At 34.7% G+C, this 16,869-nt stretch overlaps 1 protein-coding gene and 1 long non-coding RNA gene across 7 annotated transcripts in view; one reads left to right on the plus strand and one right to left on the minus strand.

The window, feature by feature from the left end:
- Positions 1 to 16,869, plus strand: part of LOC105486313 (uncharacterized) — a 384,056-nt gene that overhangs the window by 225,710 nt on the left and 141,477 nt on the right. The window contains exon 6 of the long non-coding RNA XR_011621130.1: positions 12,338 to 12,471. This is a non-coding gene — a long non-coding RNA (uncharacterized lncRNA). The remainder of the gene's footprint in view (positions 1 to 12,337; positions 12,472 to 16,869) is intronic.
- LOC105486311 (uncharacterized) overlaps positions 1 to 16,869 on the minus strand; it is a 237,332-nt gene that overhangs the window by 72,820 nt on the left and 147,643 nt on the right. For 3 of the 6 annotated variants that reach the window (XR_011621123.1, XR_011621124.1, XR_011621126.1), the window contains 3 exons: positions 7,839 to 7,967; positions 4,302 to 4,443; positions 1,536 to 3,919 (listed from right to left, as the gene is read on the minus strand). Coding sequence is in view for 1 of the 6 variants with exons in the window: in XM_071093232.1 (XP_070949333.1) it covers positions 4,302 to 4,337 (36 nt within the window). In the remaining 5 variants the exon portion in view is untranslated. Of the gene's footprint in view, positions 1 to 1,535; positions 3,920 to 4,301; positions 4,444 to 7,838; positions 7,968 to 16,869 lie in introns of those variants that run through there. The other 3 variants (XR_011621127.1, XR_011621125.1, XM_071093232.1) reach the window with 1 other exon arrangement.

The following is a 16,869-nucleotide window of genomic DNA, read 5'->3' on the forward strand; positions in this document are numbered from 1 at the left end:
TTTGCCCATTTTTTTATTGTGTTATTTTTTCTATTTCTATTGAGCTGTTTAAGTTTCATATATTCTGGATATTAACCTCTTGTCAGACATAAAGTTTTTGTCTATTTTCTTTCCTTCTGTAGGTTGTCTCTTTACTGTGTCAATGTTTTCTTTGCTGTACAAAAGCTTTTGAGTTTGATTTAATTCCATTTGTCTATTTTTATTTTTGTTGCCTGTGACTTTGCAGCCTTATTAAAAAAATAAAATACTTTCCCAGCCCAATTTCATAAAGCTTCCTCTCTATGTTTTCTCCTAGTTGTTTCATAGTTTTTAGTTTTACATTTAAGTCTAATTTATATTGAGTTGATTTTGTATATGTTGAGAGGTAGTGGTCTAGTCATAGTCTTCCACATGTAGATATTCAATTTTTCCAACACTTATTTATTGAAGAGATTGTCTTTCCCTCAATGTATGTTCTTGGTACCTTTGTTGAAAATTAGTTGGCTGTGGATGTGTTAATTTATTTCTGGGCAGGCTATTTGGTTCCATTAGTCTATGTGTCTGTTTTTATGACAGTACCATGCTGTTTTGTTTACTATAGCTTTGTAGTATATTTTGAAGTCAGGTAGTGTAATGCATCCAGCTTTGTTCTTTTTTCTTAGGACTGTTTTGGTTATTCAGGGTCTTTGTAGTTTCATATGAATTTTACAAGAACAATTTGAACCCTCCTTTGCAATTTGGATGCCTTCTTTTTGTTTCTTTCATCTAATTGCTCTGGCTAAGACTTACAGTATTATGCTGAACAGCAGTAGTGAAAGTGGGCATCCTTGTCCTGCTCAGCTAAATATCCACATCCTCATCTCAGATGCTGGGGCAGTGGAAGGGATTACTCAGCAGGGGATACTTGGCATAGAGACATGGTTCTCCTCAGTTAATTGGCAGTACCAGTGTGTGGGGGCTTACTTGTGAGGATAAGGCTGACCTTCTCCTTATCAGTAGATCAGTCCAGTTTGTTAAAATTCCTCCACAGTTATCCTGTCCCCAAAAAGATTACAAATCAATTATACAGAGTATGACTAACAGAAATAAAGTGTGCTGGCTGCAGCTTCTGTATCTATGGATTCCGTATTAAGGGGAACCATATTCTTAGTGTGTTGCCAAGGGCTTACAGTTGCTGTTGTTTCTCACATTGGCCATGTTCCTCTATAACCCCTGAACCAGAATATACAAAGCCTGGACTTAGATAACCATCTGACTTTTTTTTTCTTTTTGAGCTGGGGTCTCACTCTGTCACCTGCCTGGAGTGTTGTGGTGTGATCTCGGCTCACTGCAACCTCTGCCTCCCTGGGCTCAAATCATCCTCTCACCTCAGCCTGCTGAGTAGCTGGTACCACAGGTGTGCCACCAAGCCCAGCTAATTGTTTTTGCATTTTTGGCAAAGACAAGGTTTCACCATTTGCTCAGACTCATCTTGAACTCCTGAGCTCAAGGAATCCACCTGCCTCAGCCTCCCAAAGTGCTGGGATTACAGGCGTGAGCCTATGTGACCAGCCTATCTGACTTCTTAAAAACTGTAGAACTTCACTTCAGTTATTTATTGTAATCTTGTATGCCTATCTGTAAAATTTTAATAAACAAAATGTCCTATTTTTGTAGAAAATTTGTATTAAGTGCTCTGTGACTTTAATTCATGTATGTAGTTATCCAGATGTTCCAAGCACTATAGAACAAACATTCTCATCACTGAACTGTACTGAGTAAAATGCATGAGAAGAATTAAATAAATAATAGAAATTTTAGCTTATCACAGCAGAAAAAGATCCTCCTGATCATAGAGGAAAACTTGTTCAGCTCTTCCTCATTAGGCATGATATTAGCTGTGAGTTTGGCATATATGGCCTTTATTTTGTTGAAGTGTTTAATACATACTTTCTATATCTAGACATAGATAGATGTTTGTTGAGAGTTTTTAACATGAAGGGATATTGAATTTTGTCAAATGATTTTTTCTATTGTAATTATTATATGTTCTTTGTCTTTTTTGTATTATATGTTCTTTTGTCTGTTAAAGTGGTGGATTATACTTATTAACTTGCATCCCTGGGATGAATCCCACTACATCATAGTAAATGATCTTTTTAATGAGAATTTTTGCATCTTTGTTCATCAGGAATATGAGTCTGTGGTATTTTTTTTCTGTTGTGTCCTATTTCAATTTTGGAATCAGGGTAATGATGAGCTCATAAATTGAATTTTGAAGTATTCTCTCCTATTTTTTGGAATAGTTTGGGTATAATTCATATTAGTTCTTTAAAAGTTTGATGGAATTGACAGTGAAGCCATCATGTTCTAAGGTTTTCTCTGATGGAGATTTTTTATTACTCTTTCAATTTCCTCACTCATTGATCTGTTCAGATATTCTACTTTATAATTTAATCTCGGTAGCTTGTATGTGTAGAGGAATTTACCCATTTTTTATATGTTATTAAATTTGTTGACTTACAGTCATTCATAATAATTTCATGATTCTTGGTTTTTCTATGGTATCAGTTGTAATGTCTCCTTTTTAATTATTTTATTTGAGTCTTCTCTCCTTTTTCCAAGTTAATCTAACTGATGGTTCATCCATTTGGTTTATCTTTTTTAAAAACCTAATCTTTGTTTCATTGTTCTTTTAAATTGTTTTAAGTCTCTATTTCATTTATTTGTGCTCTGAGTTTTATTCTTTCCTTTCTTCTACCAGTTTGGGGTTTTGTTTGTTCTTGTTTTTCTAGTTCCTTGAGGTGCATTGGTAGGTTGTTTATTAGAAGTCTTTATTTTTTTCTGATATAGGTGTTTTTGCTATAAACTTCCGTCTTAGAACTGCTTTTGCTGTGTCCCATAGGTTTTGATATGATCTGCTTCCATTCTTGTTTGTCTCAGTAAAAATTTTAATCTTTCTTTTAACATTTTTATTGACCCATTGGTTGTATAGACCCATGTTGTTTAATTTCCATGTATTTGTAAAGTTTCTGAGGGGTTTATTTATTTATTTATTTATTTATTTATTTATTTTGGTTGTTGATTTCTAGATTTATACCATTTTGCTCAGAAAAGATATTTGATATAATCCCTATTGTCTTAAATTTGTTAAGATTTGTTTTATGGACTACTGTGATTTCCTTCCTTTGTTTACGTAAATTTGAGATTCTATATTATATCACTTTCCTTCTCCTGCAGAACGTGTTTTAACATGTTGTAGTGGAAGTCTACTGAAAATGGATTACCTCAGTTTTTGTTTGTCTGAGAAAGTTCTTTCTTTTTTACTTTGGGAGGTTAATTTTACTGGATACAGAAGTTTAGGTTGGTGGGTTTTTTTTTAACAATTCAAATATTTAGCTTTAATTTCTTCTCGCTTGCATGATTTCTGATGAAATTTTGCTATAGTTCTCATCCTTGTTCCTTTATAGGAAAGGTTTCCTTACCCCTTTTAGCTTCTTACAAGATTTTCTCTTTTGTGAAACTTACCCAGAAACATTAATGTTTATATAATTATTACTAAAACTCCTAAATATCATGACAATTTTTTCTCATGTACCTTACTTCATATTCGGTTTTTACCCCTACCTTAAAGATATTCAAACAAACACTGAGATAGTAACCAGTCTCATTTTAGATCCAGTGCTCTTTATTACAATGCAATTTTATATTGGCTCACACCGATAGTATCATATCTCTACTAAAAAGCTCTAGTAATAACATACGTTGAGTAATCAGTTTCATCATTTAGTGATGAGTTTCATCAAATCAAATTCTTGCCTTTCACTATATTTACTTCTTATTTCCTGTGTTCCATTTTGAATTCACCTTGGGTCCACCTCCTTGCAGCAAGGAAGAAATCAATGCCAAGCAGTGTGTACTTGCCATCAACAATATCTTACTTAATACATAGGTTGCATGTCTAAAAACAAAAAGAATATTAATTTCCTTCTTTTCCACTTGTAGCAAAATTCCGATTATATCTTCTGCTGTCTATTAACAGATGTAATGTTGCTTCAATTACACGAGCGCAGACAATTTCCCATTTAAAGAATACCCAGGTATAATTTATCTAATAACAAGAAAAGGCACAAAAAGAACTTACACAATAGAAATACTATTTGCTAAGTATACCTACCATTCATGACCCAATAACCTTACTGTCTGATTAGTGAATGAAAAAATGACATATAACTTCAACAAGTTTCCCAAAGAGATTCATCAATAATGTATAACTTTCATTTGTCTTAAATTTTCCCATGGTTAATGTCAAATTCATAGTTACAACATTTGTTTTTACATACCTTTCGACAGGGAGGCCACATGAGGTCATCCTCCATGCTGGAATATTTAGTTCTGATCTAGAATAATACATGTGCTCCCCTCCCAGGGGTTTCCAGGCTTCAGAGAGTTCCTTCATTTCTCCATGGAAATGATGTATTTCTCCTTACAAAAGACAGAAATATGTTCTTTTCTATTTAATAACTTCACCTGATTATCATGGTAACACTTGTAATGCATCTTGTTTAATAGTTACTCCAGTGAAGTCCATCCACACTGGAGTTAGAAATTCTGACTCTTAATCGGTGCTCTCTCACAGACAAATTTAGAAAAGAGCAAGGAAGTTTAGAATGTGCTCCTTCTCCCCACCTCTTACACACCAATATAACATGTAATTATTTCATTTAGCTAAATTTGGTAGAGTTTGGATTTTTTTTAAATTAAGCATATATTAGCAATGTAATAAAGCATTTTGCAGCTATTTTGAGAGCTCAAAATGTATAAACAAAAAGAGAAAAATAAGACTAACGAAAAACTTTATTTCACCACCTACCTCTCCCACTGCCTCATTTAATATATTTTAAATCTGAGTGCTTTTGTCTAATTCTAACGCAGAGGTTAAAGAAGGAGTTAGAGCTCAGAATTCTAAAATGTGAAATATTTATTTATATGTTTAATGGTACATCAGGTTTTCAGTATCATGTAATATATTCATCAAAGACATATCATTTATCAAATGATAAACACAACTATGTGTAGATTAGTACATAGAAAGAAACCATGGATTTTAAATTCTTACATACAGAAGAAAAATTTATAGCAGTAGAATGGACAATGAAATCATTTACAAAAATATATAACAGAATAACTATTTATATTTAATAATCAGTCTTTAAAAATGACCCACCAATTTCTTCTCTTTAATGCACATCAGGTCAACAGGAGTGTTTATTTCTCCTCTTTTGAATCTGCAATGGCCTTTGAGCAACTGAATGCACAGAAAGGAGGCCTTAAGAGACTTTTAGCTTCTGCTTCCTTCCCTTCAAACGTTCACCCTTTGGGTACTCCTTCTCAGAAGCCAGCCACATGGAGAGGTCATGTCAAGGAAAACTTAGGAGATCTGCTTATTAGCATCTCTCAACCAACAGCTTACATCAGTTGCCAGTTATAGGAGGCAGCCATCTTGGATGTTGTAGGCCACCCATGACCTCAGATGACTATAGCCCTTGCTGACATCATAAGAAGCAGAAAAACCGTCCAGCTGAGTCCAAACAACTCAGAGATGGTGAGAAAATGTTAAAACACCATTTTGGGATTAGGTTGCTATGCAGCTAACAGATACTGAACTATCTATATAGGAAATAGTTAAGCCATATGTGAAATGGATAGACCAAAGTCCAGTATAAAAATAAACATGTTAGACTGAGGAGGAAAAAGGAAATGTAAGATAAATAATTGACTAATGTATTTTTGCTAAACAAAATATATTATACTATTGGACAGACATCTTTTACTGTATATATTTGAGTGAAGAGGATAACATTTTAGAAGGTAATTTATTTATTTATATTTTTGAGACAGAGTCTTGCTCTGTTGCCCAGGCTAGAGTGCAGTGGCATGATCTTGGCTCACTTCAACCTCCACCTCCTGGTTTCAAGCAATTCTCCCACCTCAGCCTACACAGTAGATAGGATTACAGGCACGCGCCACCAGGCATGGCTAATATTTGTATTTTAGTAGAGAGGGGGTTTTGCCATGTTGGCCAAGCTGGCCTTGAACTCCTGGCCTCAAGTGATCTGCATGCCTTGGCCTCCCAAAGTGCTGAAATTACAGGCATGAGCCACCACACCTAGCCAGAAGGTAACTTTTTATACAACAGTTTTATACTTATATGGAAAAACAGAGTATGGCCTTTATCAGTTTTATACTTATATGGAAAAACAGAGTATGGCCTTTATCAGATATACCTATGTAATTTTACGGAGTGTTCTAATTCTCTTGGCCTGAGATTCAAAAAAAAAAAAAAAAATACTGGAAAATTTTCTTTTCTAAAGATCCCAAGAGGTTGACCATAACATAAGAAAAATACATATTTAAAAAATCAATAAATATATATTCTGAAACCAAAGTTTTGCCATACCTCTTAAAATTTCAAAGGAAGTAATTCTCAATGTCTCTAAATCACTTCCAGTAATTGTCCACTGACTATATGCTAAGCATTTGGTCTGAAGATATGAAGGTAAATACTACATAGTCTCTGCTCTGAAGAGGCCATGAGACATTGTGCAAAATTGAAATGTAAGGAGAAGGGAGACAGTAAGGAAGCAAAATTTTCTAAGTGCCCAATATGTGCAAGGATTATTCTAAATTCCTTTAATTTTATCATCATTTAAAAAAATCACTTATTGAAGAGTAGTTTTATTCCGATTTTTAGGTAAAAAAATTATGAATAGAGATATTCTGTAACTTGTTTAAGCAAACTGGTAAAATAAGATAGCTGATATTTAGAAATCTTTTCTTTTTTTAGCTCCCAATCTAGAAATCCAATACAATGCATTGAATGTATTGACGTAAAAGTTAATGAGGACAAGGGCAAAGCTCTCCTGGAAGGAGGAACCTCTGCATACATGAGATCCAATGACAGGCTCCCATCGTGACTGCACTCCCGTTCTCTATTGCTCTCCACTGGTGTGCTTATTTTACAATAGGACTGAATGGATAAGAGCTTTTAGAGTCAGACCAATTTGGGTTATAACTCTGGTAAATGTGGTAAATACGTGACTTTAGACAAGTTATTTATCAGAGACTTTTCCGTCTAAAAAATAGGAATAAGGACATGTACCTCACAGAGCTATTATAAGGATCACACAATGAGATATTGTGTTATATACTTAGTACAGTGTTTTGTATAAATACCCTTTTAGCAAATTATGGGAGTTAGTCTAATGAATTTTTCATTATTACTACTCTGAGTTGTCATTAATTGGTCTGGGTCAGTTGGTCTGAATGGGATTTTTTTCCCAGGCATACAATTTTTGCAGATCTCTTCATCTTTATTAAAATAAGACTCTAGGAATAAATGTTGTGACTTGACCATCGATTTTGACCCTTTCATTTTAGACCACATCTCCAGGAATGAGGTATTACATGTCCTTTAGAGACCCTAATCCCACACTTTATGACATGTTTCTGTGCGTTTGGAGAGAGAGAAACATTCAGGGATAAATGCGATGCCTTATCTCATGGAGCAATTTCTCCTCAGCCTTCTCCTTTGTTAGTCAGCTTCTACGTGTTGCTTCAGTGAAGCAAGCAGCATGGACCCTATCTGCAGATATGAAAACCAATTCCTAAATGTGTATTCTTCATAACATTCAAAAATAGAGAATATTTGATCAGTAACGGATAGGCACACCTATTGGCTCATACTTTCAGTCAGTCCCTGAACCTGAACAGAAATAGTTAATTTTCAGATACTGTAAGTAAAAAAAAAAAAAAAAAATATATATATATATATATATATATATATATATATATATATATATATACATATCAGTGCTTACTTGTACTCCAATGCTGGCCTCCTCTCAGCCAAAGCTGGGACTTCAAAATTTAGAATATTTGAGGTCTGAGGGTCTGTCTGCAATTCTCCTCAGGCAACATGACAAGGAGGGAGGTCAGAGCTCAGAATCCTGACTCCAGATAAAAAGGGCGGCACAGGAAAAATAGGAGAAAAGACATGAATTCATTATAGAATAACAGCCTGAGCGGGTACTTACCAAGTGAATTGGGAAGGAAATTTCTTAGAAGACCTTAAGAACGTGGAGGAAAAGGAGCAGTTAATCTGAAATACAAAATTGAAAGGCATGACAGATGCATGATTCTAGTCTTCCAGATAAGATTCCTTCTGGAATTCAAAAGCACCTAAAAGAAGTAAGACAATTGGCTGCTGGGTTCAATATGTAAACACAGTGCTGGTTGACACAGTGAAGATGTTTATTACAAAAGTTAATGCAATGTCAGGGCGGAAGATCAATGTTTAACCCGATTTTGTTGCAATCTGTTGGTCTGCCTTGGAATACAGAATGGAAAATTAGCAAAGCACAGAAAGGAATATATAAAAGACTTTTTCACAAGCAAACTCAAATCACTGACACTGATATTTGTAATAATAAAAACAAATCAAGATTTACTTGTATTTGTAATTAATACATGCCCCTTACATTGCATATTCACAGTTTTTATTATTTTGAGTAATACCTTATAATTTTTATTTGCCTCAATATCCAGATAGTCAGAGATTATTAGAGATTCTCTATGTCCAGTCCCCTGATTTTATGGAATAAATCCTAAAGAACAGAGTTGAAGTTACTTAGGTCAGGAAGAAGTATGGGCAGGAAAGAACAATGGCTTTCATTTCACAGGTAAGAAAAGACAAGCATGAGACCCCTAGGAAGAATTTTGCCTATGCCGTGAATCTGGTATTGTATTACTAACAAATGAGCCTGAGCTTGATATATTAGGCATGCTCACTATAAAAATATCTTTAGGATTCTGTGATGTAAAATATTCTGCAAGCATCTAATATTCATTATACTGTAGAAAAAATAAAGATCATTCTTTATGCTATAGAAATAAAAATAAATACTTGGTTGCTGGACAGAGAAGTGAGTTGAAACAGCTTTTGATGCCGTCACATGACCTCTAGCTTCCTTATAATTTGGGTAATATCTGCTGAGATTATTGCAATCTTCTTCCACAAGTATTATTAAAGGCATTTTTTCAGTTTGTATTTAAGAAATTATTACTTGAACAAAAAATAAATTATTACATGGAAAACAAACTAAAAAATGACTTTTTTACCATTGTATTATACTTCAGAAAAAGAAGCTCTCAGAAAAAAAAAAAATGCTGTGTGTTTTCTGGGAGTGAGGAAGCCTGTTAAAAGACCCTGGGGAGAGTGAAGCATGGGTTTCTGTCCAGCAGCAAAGGGATGACCTCACAAAGGCTCTAGCTGCTGTAGTGGGGCTGTGGAGCTCGCTCCTGTCAAAGGCATGATTAGTACAACCCCCACCCCCCACCAGTGCAGCTGTCCATTAAGGATGACCAATTTAAAAGAAGGAGTCAAGCAGTTAATTACTTTGTCAGTAATAAATAAAACAATGGGCCGTGGTGGCAGCCCAATTCAGTGATGCATGCAGGCAGCCATCTGTACATTTTCCCAATCTACTTGGCACTTGTTGCTGCAGAATTGGTTTGGACAAGTGGCTTACAGTCACATAACAGACAGGAGCTGTCTCCTCTTCTCTGGGAGGCTGTGTACATTAAGTGTCATTGTTTCAGAGGAATCAACTTTGGGTATAAATTGGGTACTCAGCAATAGCCCTGGCCCTGATGATAAATAAGGAGATTATTTATGCAATCTTGTTTTTACACATTCACTAACATTTCTTGAGAGATTTCTGTTTGCCGGCATATATCAGACAAATATGGGAAGAGAACGAGTCTGTCTATATAGCAGAAATTAATATACAACAACAACAACACCCCTAGTAATTTTCTGTGTATTTTAGGGCCAGTGCACTGGATAGTTCTAACTGAGACAAATCCACTGTTATAATCCACATGGACAATTAAAGTTGCTAAGTTGACTGGCTCTTCCCTGTTTTTCTTTCTTTTTTGTCTGTTTATCCAACTCTTTCTGCAACTTTTTCTTCTTTAAACTCTTTGAATAATTTTTGAAGGTAGTTATGTGAAAATAAAAGGCAGCACAGATAAGCTGTATCTAATACTTGTCCACTTAAATTAAGAACAATGGAAACTATTAATTTATGTTATTAACACCTGACTTATTATTCCTTTAAGTAAAGATAGTGAATTGCTGGTTTGATAGCCATATTTTAATTTCAGTTAGATTTTGTCAAACTCCAGAGGGATATCATTCCAGTCCTGTTCCTCAGTATTAGAGAATACTTTAGGATCCTGTAGACCTTTCTTCTCCTCATACCCAGAGGGGGATATTTAGAATTTAGGATTAAAACAGAAGTGCTATGAAGAGACATTACTCTAAAGTTTCTTGTATTCCTTCTTTCCTTTGTATTGTCTACTTTTTAATCAATTTCTCCATTTTTTATCTTCCTCTTTTTTACCCATTGTTAACCAGATCTAGACTTGTTATCTCTAATTCCTATCCAGAAATATAAAGCACAAATAAATATTTTAAATAAATAATTACTTAAATTTCTTGTTCTTAATTTTAAAAAAGTAGATGAGATAAATATTCTATATTTGTTTCTTGCTGGAGGGTTTTTAGTGAAGAAGAAGAGCCTTTTTCTAAAATGAGCAAGAAGGAGAATAAGGAAGAAAAGAATAGAAATCCACCTTACTCTATTCATTCCATTTTGTCTCAAATAGGTTTTATGATGAGTTGGTGTTTTTAAATAGCCTGTTACTCTGATGAGTGGAAGAGAACACACTGACATGTGATTTCAAACAAAATGTAGATTTAGATGGAAAATGAGTTTTGATGATGTTATAGTAATTGTCTTGCTCTTTTAACATTCTCTTCTGAAAAGCAAAAAAACAAAAGTAACCTTTTTCTTTCTTTCCTCCCTTCTCTCTCCTCCCCCGACCCCCCTTATTCTCTTTCTTCTTTCTTCTTTTTTATTCTTTTATCTTATATCTTTAAGTGCTTAATATGTGCCAAGACTGTGCTAGGTCCTGGTGAAAAGGTTGAACACAGTCTACGCTCTCTCGCTGTCTCTCTCCCCTTGTTCTCTTCCTTTCTTTCTTCGTTTTTATTCTTTTATCTTATACTTTTAAGTGATTAATATGTGCCAGGACTGTTCCAGGTTCTAGTGAAAGTGATGAACACAGTCTATGCCTTCAAATAACTTATAGTACAGTTTTAAAAATGGACAAGTCAAAAAGCAGTTTTAAGTGCCCTCAATCACGAATTTATGAAAGCTCTTTATAAGAGGGATGTTCAGCTTAGCCTTGAAGAGTCTGGGAAAGCTTCTCCAGGGTCAGTGTCCTCTAAGTAGAAATTTGAAGATGGTTCAGCATTAGTTAGGTGAATAGGAATAGAAATTGTTTGGGGGGCATTGGAAACATCAAGTAGATGACCAGAAAGCAGAGAGAAAACACAGAGTTCTTAAGATCACTTTTTCCTGTTCCCCACCTATTTATGGAAAACCCTGCAAGAGGTGTGTGTGCGCGCGTGCATGTCTGTGTGTGTGTTTCTGTCTATCTGGAAGAATTATATTTGGCTAGAGAAGGATAAGATGGTCTGAGAAGTTTGTTTAGAAATTTCTGGAGAGGAGAAAGGAACATTTAAAATATTAAAAATATAATAAAAGCTGCTATTTACTGGGTATTTTATGATGTGACAATCACTGCCAAATGATTATTGTAATTAATTTTAGTTGATGAATGTATTATTAGTAATAATATTATTCTTATAAATAAATAAGTTAATGCTTTGAGGGTTTAAGCAGTTTGCCCAAGACCCGATGATAATAAGAGTTTGAGGCAGTTTCTGAAATCAGTAGTTTGATTTGATAATACACCCTCTTAATATCTTATACTACCATGAAAATGTCAAAAACTGAAGAACTAAAAGAACAAAAACAAAGACATAAACAAAATATACTTGGGAGGCATGCTAACAGCAGCAACGTTAATACTTCTTCAGTACCTACTTGGTATAAGGCATCATGTAGGGCATTTTGGCAAATATAAGAAATATAATTATCTCTTATCTAATTATCTAATGATTCTATTTCTCATATAATAGTTTATCTCTCTCATATTTAAAATTTAGATAAGGAAACAAGAAATGGATACAAATTCATAATACTGAGTAGCAATAATCAAATATCATTTGTATTGCATTTTGTAATTTCTGAAATCATCTTCACTTACATCTATCATTTGTCTCACAAAAATATGTGAGATAGTCATATCAGTTAGCTTGTCCTGGAAAAGGGCTATATAAGAACCTCAAATATTAGTGGCTTATAACTACTACTTCTCTTTTTTTCTTCTGGTCTTTGATCTGTAGGTTCGCATTGGTTTCTTAATCTTGTCTGTTTGACTTGGATGGGTCGTACTTGACTCCAAGCTTCGAGTTGGAGTGGTTTCACTTCATACGTCTTTATTCCAAGGCACAGGATAAAGAAGCAATGACTTCCTCAGGTATGTCAACCTCAGAGTGACTTACAGAAGCACAAATAGACAAACTAAATCATGGATGCCCATTTAAAGCCTCTGTTATGTTATGTTTCTTAACCTCTTATTAACTAAACCAAGTCACGTAGCTGAGGCCAACATCCATCAGAAACGAAGTTATATTTCATCCACAGTGACAGATACTACAAAGTTACAAGGGAAAGGATGTAGATGTATTATCCTACTATAGGAATAAAAATAAATTAGAGAAATAATTCCATTTACAAATAAAACTTCCCAAGAATTTAAGAGGTCTTTGCATGATCACGTAGTTATTAAGTAGAGGAGACAGGATTCAGCTCTTTGTCTTAGGATGTTGACTTTTATATGATTTACTATGACACAACAGTGCTCTAAAAGAAAAAATGATCACTAAAACTAAAGGCCATGAGTCTGAAAATTTTAGAAGAGGTGAGATTTGATATAGATGTTGAAAGTATGTGGGTATTAAGTAGGTTAATTGTACATGCCAGTTTACCTTGGGCAGTCTTTGAGTAATCATCCTTCCCCTCTTCTTTCTCCCCCACAAAAAGAATGCTAGTTTGATAGATAAATAGTACGGACACTTTAGACTTTAATAAGTAGATAGGAATAAGGAATGTGTTCCAATAAAGCCAAATGTTACACATAATTTCTGAAAAGGGACACAGATACACATGGTATATTCAAATGCAATGAAGAGATTAATTTGTTTGGGTGTAGAGGCTACATGTTAGGGAGCATTTTACTGGAGACATAGATTGAGGCCAATTAGTGGATTTTATTGGTTGCCAGACAGAGAAAATTGGGCTTATTTTTATAGTCAGTAGGAAGCCATTGAAAATGTTAGAGCAGGATAGTGATAGTATTACAGGAAGTGATTTAGAAAGATAAATGTAGGACAAATTGAATTATTAAAAAAGTATGGGTTAAAGGACCAAGTCATTAAACAAATTCAGTAGCCTTGATATGATATGAGGGCATGCTAAGCTAGACCCAAATTGAAGACAATGAACTATAAGGGATAGGTATGAAAGCTGTCACAAAAGAAGAGTATTAAACACTCAAATGGAAATGTAGAGAAAGTAGTTGGGTATATGGGAGTGGAACTCAGGGAGAGGTCTGTGTTAGAACTATAAATTTGAGAGTCTGGTCTTGACATTTACTCTGACTTTAGACAACTTACTTAACCACTTGAATTTCAGTGCTTTTTTCTAATTAAAAAATTGAAGAACAAAATAGCACATACTTCCATGCAACACTGAGAAGCTACCCTTCCAAAAAAGTTAGCTATGATTATTAATTTGTACATTAAGTAAATATACAAATTTGCTTAATTGTATGTTATTGGCACTGGAGTATTTTCTCTGATAAATGCAATGTTAATTAGACATAGATTTACCCTTTGGAGTTTATGGTCTAGTAGGAGAGATGCTCTTAGTCAAAATATACAATACACAAAGGCATAGAAAAACACTATTGAATTTTGGAGTGGGAATTATTTCCAGTTGTGGGAGGCATTTATAAAGAAGGAAGAAAATGAGTTGGAGCTTGACAAATTACTATAATTTGAATATATAAAGATGATAAATAAAATATATTTACCAGAATGATCAACATAATAATAACAGAAACAACATAATAATAATAACAATAACAATAAGATCTAACTTCCAACATTATATCCTAGCAAATAACAATCCAGTGGTTAAGTTTAGCTTAATTTATGGTTCTATAAAAAGAATTAGTGTGAAATAAGCTTGGGAGTGAGGTCATGGAGATTTGGATGCTTTAAATGTTAGGCCGAGGAATATAAAACAGCCACATTGACAGATATGAGGAAAGAGGAAGAAATGCATGACAATATCAGAGCAGTTCTTTGTTTAGAAATATTTTTACCATATTTTAAATGAATTGGTGCAAAAAAAGGACTTCAGTTAAGATGCTCTCATAATAACTCAAGAGAAAAGTAATGAGGACCTGAACTGGGACATAGGCAATGAGATTGGAGATAAGAAGGTGAATGAAGGAAACATTAAAAATGTAGATACAAAAGTACTAAGAAAGTGGTTGGATCAGAATGTGGGGGTACATGGAGCAAGAGAAATAAATCATTGAGAGTGCTGAAGTTTCAAACCCAGGAAAAATGTTCACACCTTGGACAGAAACAGTGGTAACTGAGTCTGCATGAGAAAAACAGTAGTTTCCATTTTGGTTCATTGGATTTTAGGTGTAAGTAGAATAGCCAAGTAGTTGTATTTAGCAGACAATTCGAAATATAGGGCAAAAATGTAAAAGAGAAATCGAATCTGAAGATATTAACCTATCAATTGCATAGAATTAAATTAATTAGACTGTTAAGGAAGAAAGTATAAAAATAAGAAAAATAAATTTAAGGGCAGAGATGGAGAATAATAATCTTGAAGCGGGAAAATGAGATCTAAGAGAGAAAAGAAATAGGGAAGTAGAAGGAAAGCCAAAAGAGGTAGTGCTATGTACATGGAAGAGGAATATTAGCACTTTCTAAGAAAATCATTCATGAGGCTGCTGTGGGGACAGGAGAATTCACCCATTTTGGTATTTGTAGAATAAACTGAACTTTACCTGAGAGTGGAATGATTAGAGAGTGATGTACAGCATCAGAATGAAGTTGGCACTGTAGAGGGAAACACGTGGGTCTTGTTACCAGAAGGATCAGATAAAGCTGGAGGAAACAGGGAGTTGAGGAGAGTTAAACTAATTAGAGCAGAACACTGAGGCCTGAACTTAAGGAAAAAAGGAAGAATATCCAAAAGGAAGTGCATCTTCCAAAAGGAGGTACATCTATTCTGTGGTTGTTTCAGGGATAAATAGGTTTATCCAGTACCTTGGATATAGTGAAGTAGTCATATTTAGCAGAGAATTAGAAATATGGGCAAAAAACTGTCTACTGAGGTTTACTAGTTTTGTTTTGTTTTTGAGACAAGGACTTGGTCTATGTAACCCAGGCTGGAGTGCAGTGGTGCAATCAAAGCTCATTGTAACCTTGAACTCTTGGGCTCAATCATCCTTCCTCAGTTACCAAGAGCTGTACCAACTACAGGCGGGCACCATCATGTCCACCTAATTTTAATGTTTTCTGTTGAGACTAAGTCTCGCTATGTTGCCCAGGCTGTTCTCAAACTCCTGGGCTCAAGTGATCCTGCTGCCTCGGCCTCCCGAAGTGCTAGGATTATAGATGTGAGCCACTGTGCCAGCTACAGTTCACCAGTCTCACCCATGGCAGGTATTTAGTCTCAGAGATATCCCTGGATCTGTGGATCAAAATATGTTATTTAAATGCTTCTGCTCTTCTCCACTTTATTTTTACAACAATAAATGCTTTCAATCAACCTTTATTTTCTCTTAAGAGGCCATTTTTATGTCAATATTCTAAATAACAAATCTTCATAATTGTACTTTTTCATTAAATTCACTCAAAGCTCGGGTCCTTTTCCTTAGACTAAACTAGCCCTGTTTGTTGTTGTTGTTGTTGTCATTTTTGTTTGTTTGTTTTGTCAAGCCTGCATGTATTGATGGCTCAACTTTCATTTAGAGATGAGAGCTCAGTATCTGCACCAGTCCCACGGAGCAGGTGTGAGAAAGACATGACATCTGCCTCAGGACAATGTGAAGTGAACAACACATGCTCCGTCTTGGGCACACTTGTGCTCAGTTAATGCTAATTGGTTGCTCATTCCGTGTCCCTTGCTATAATATGTACTACTGGGAATTCTATGGCTTAGGAAAAATCTATTCTGTCCCTCCAAGGGATCTTTGAAGGGATCTGAAATCATCTGTAAGAATAGATACAATTGTATCAAGCTGTAAAAAAGGGTTCTGGATCTTCTGCCAAAATATTTAATGTTATAGAAGATATTAGATGTTCTTAAGAGGAGGAAAGCACAGAGTAGTGCCTTTACATCTTCTGGATTTTCCCAGAAGATACTATTGCTGAATCGTGTCAGTTTATTTTGTTCAGTTTTCTTCATTGTGTGCTGGCTTTAGAAGGTATTTTACTCCCAACTGCTCTGTTGGTGATAAGCAAGATGTTAGGCTGGTTGTAGCTTCTTCTAGATGTGTTTCTGAGGAGCTGCTTTTATTTATTCCTACCCCATCCTTTTAGTCAATTTAACATAAGTGACTTTTCCTAAACTAAAGCTTACCTTGTGTGGTGGCATTCTATAAAATTCTAAACATTCACATTCTTGTGGAAAATGACATGATATCATGGATATTTCTATGCATATGGAACTTCTCTGTTCTCCTAACTCTTAATTCTTTATTATTATAGTGACATATATTCTTAAGTCTCAATTCTGACTCTTCTACATGTGCAGATCTCCCCATTCCCTATAGGCTTTGGTA

Source organism: Macaca nemestrina, chromosome 3, assembly GCF_043159975.1.
Source record: "Macaca nemestrina isolate mMacNem1 chromosome 3, mMacNem.hap1, whole genome shotgun sequence".
In the NCBI taxonomy this organism is placed as follows: Eukaryota; Metazoa; Chordata; class Mammalia; order Primates; family Cercopithecidae; genus Macaca; species Macaca nemestrina.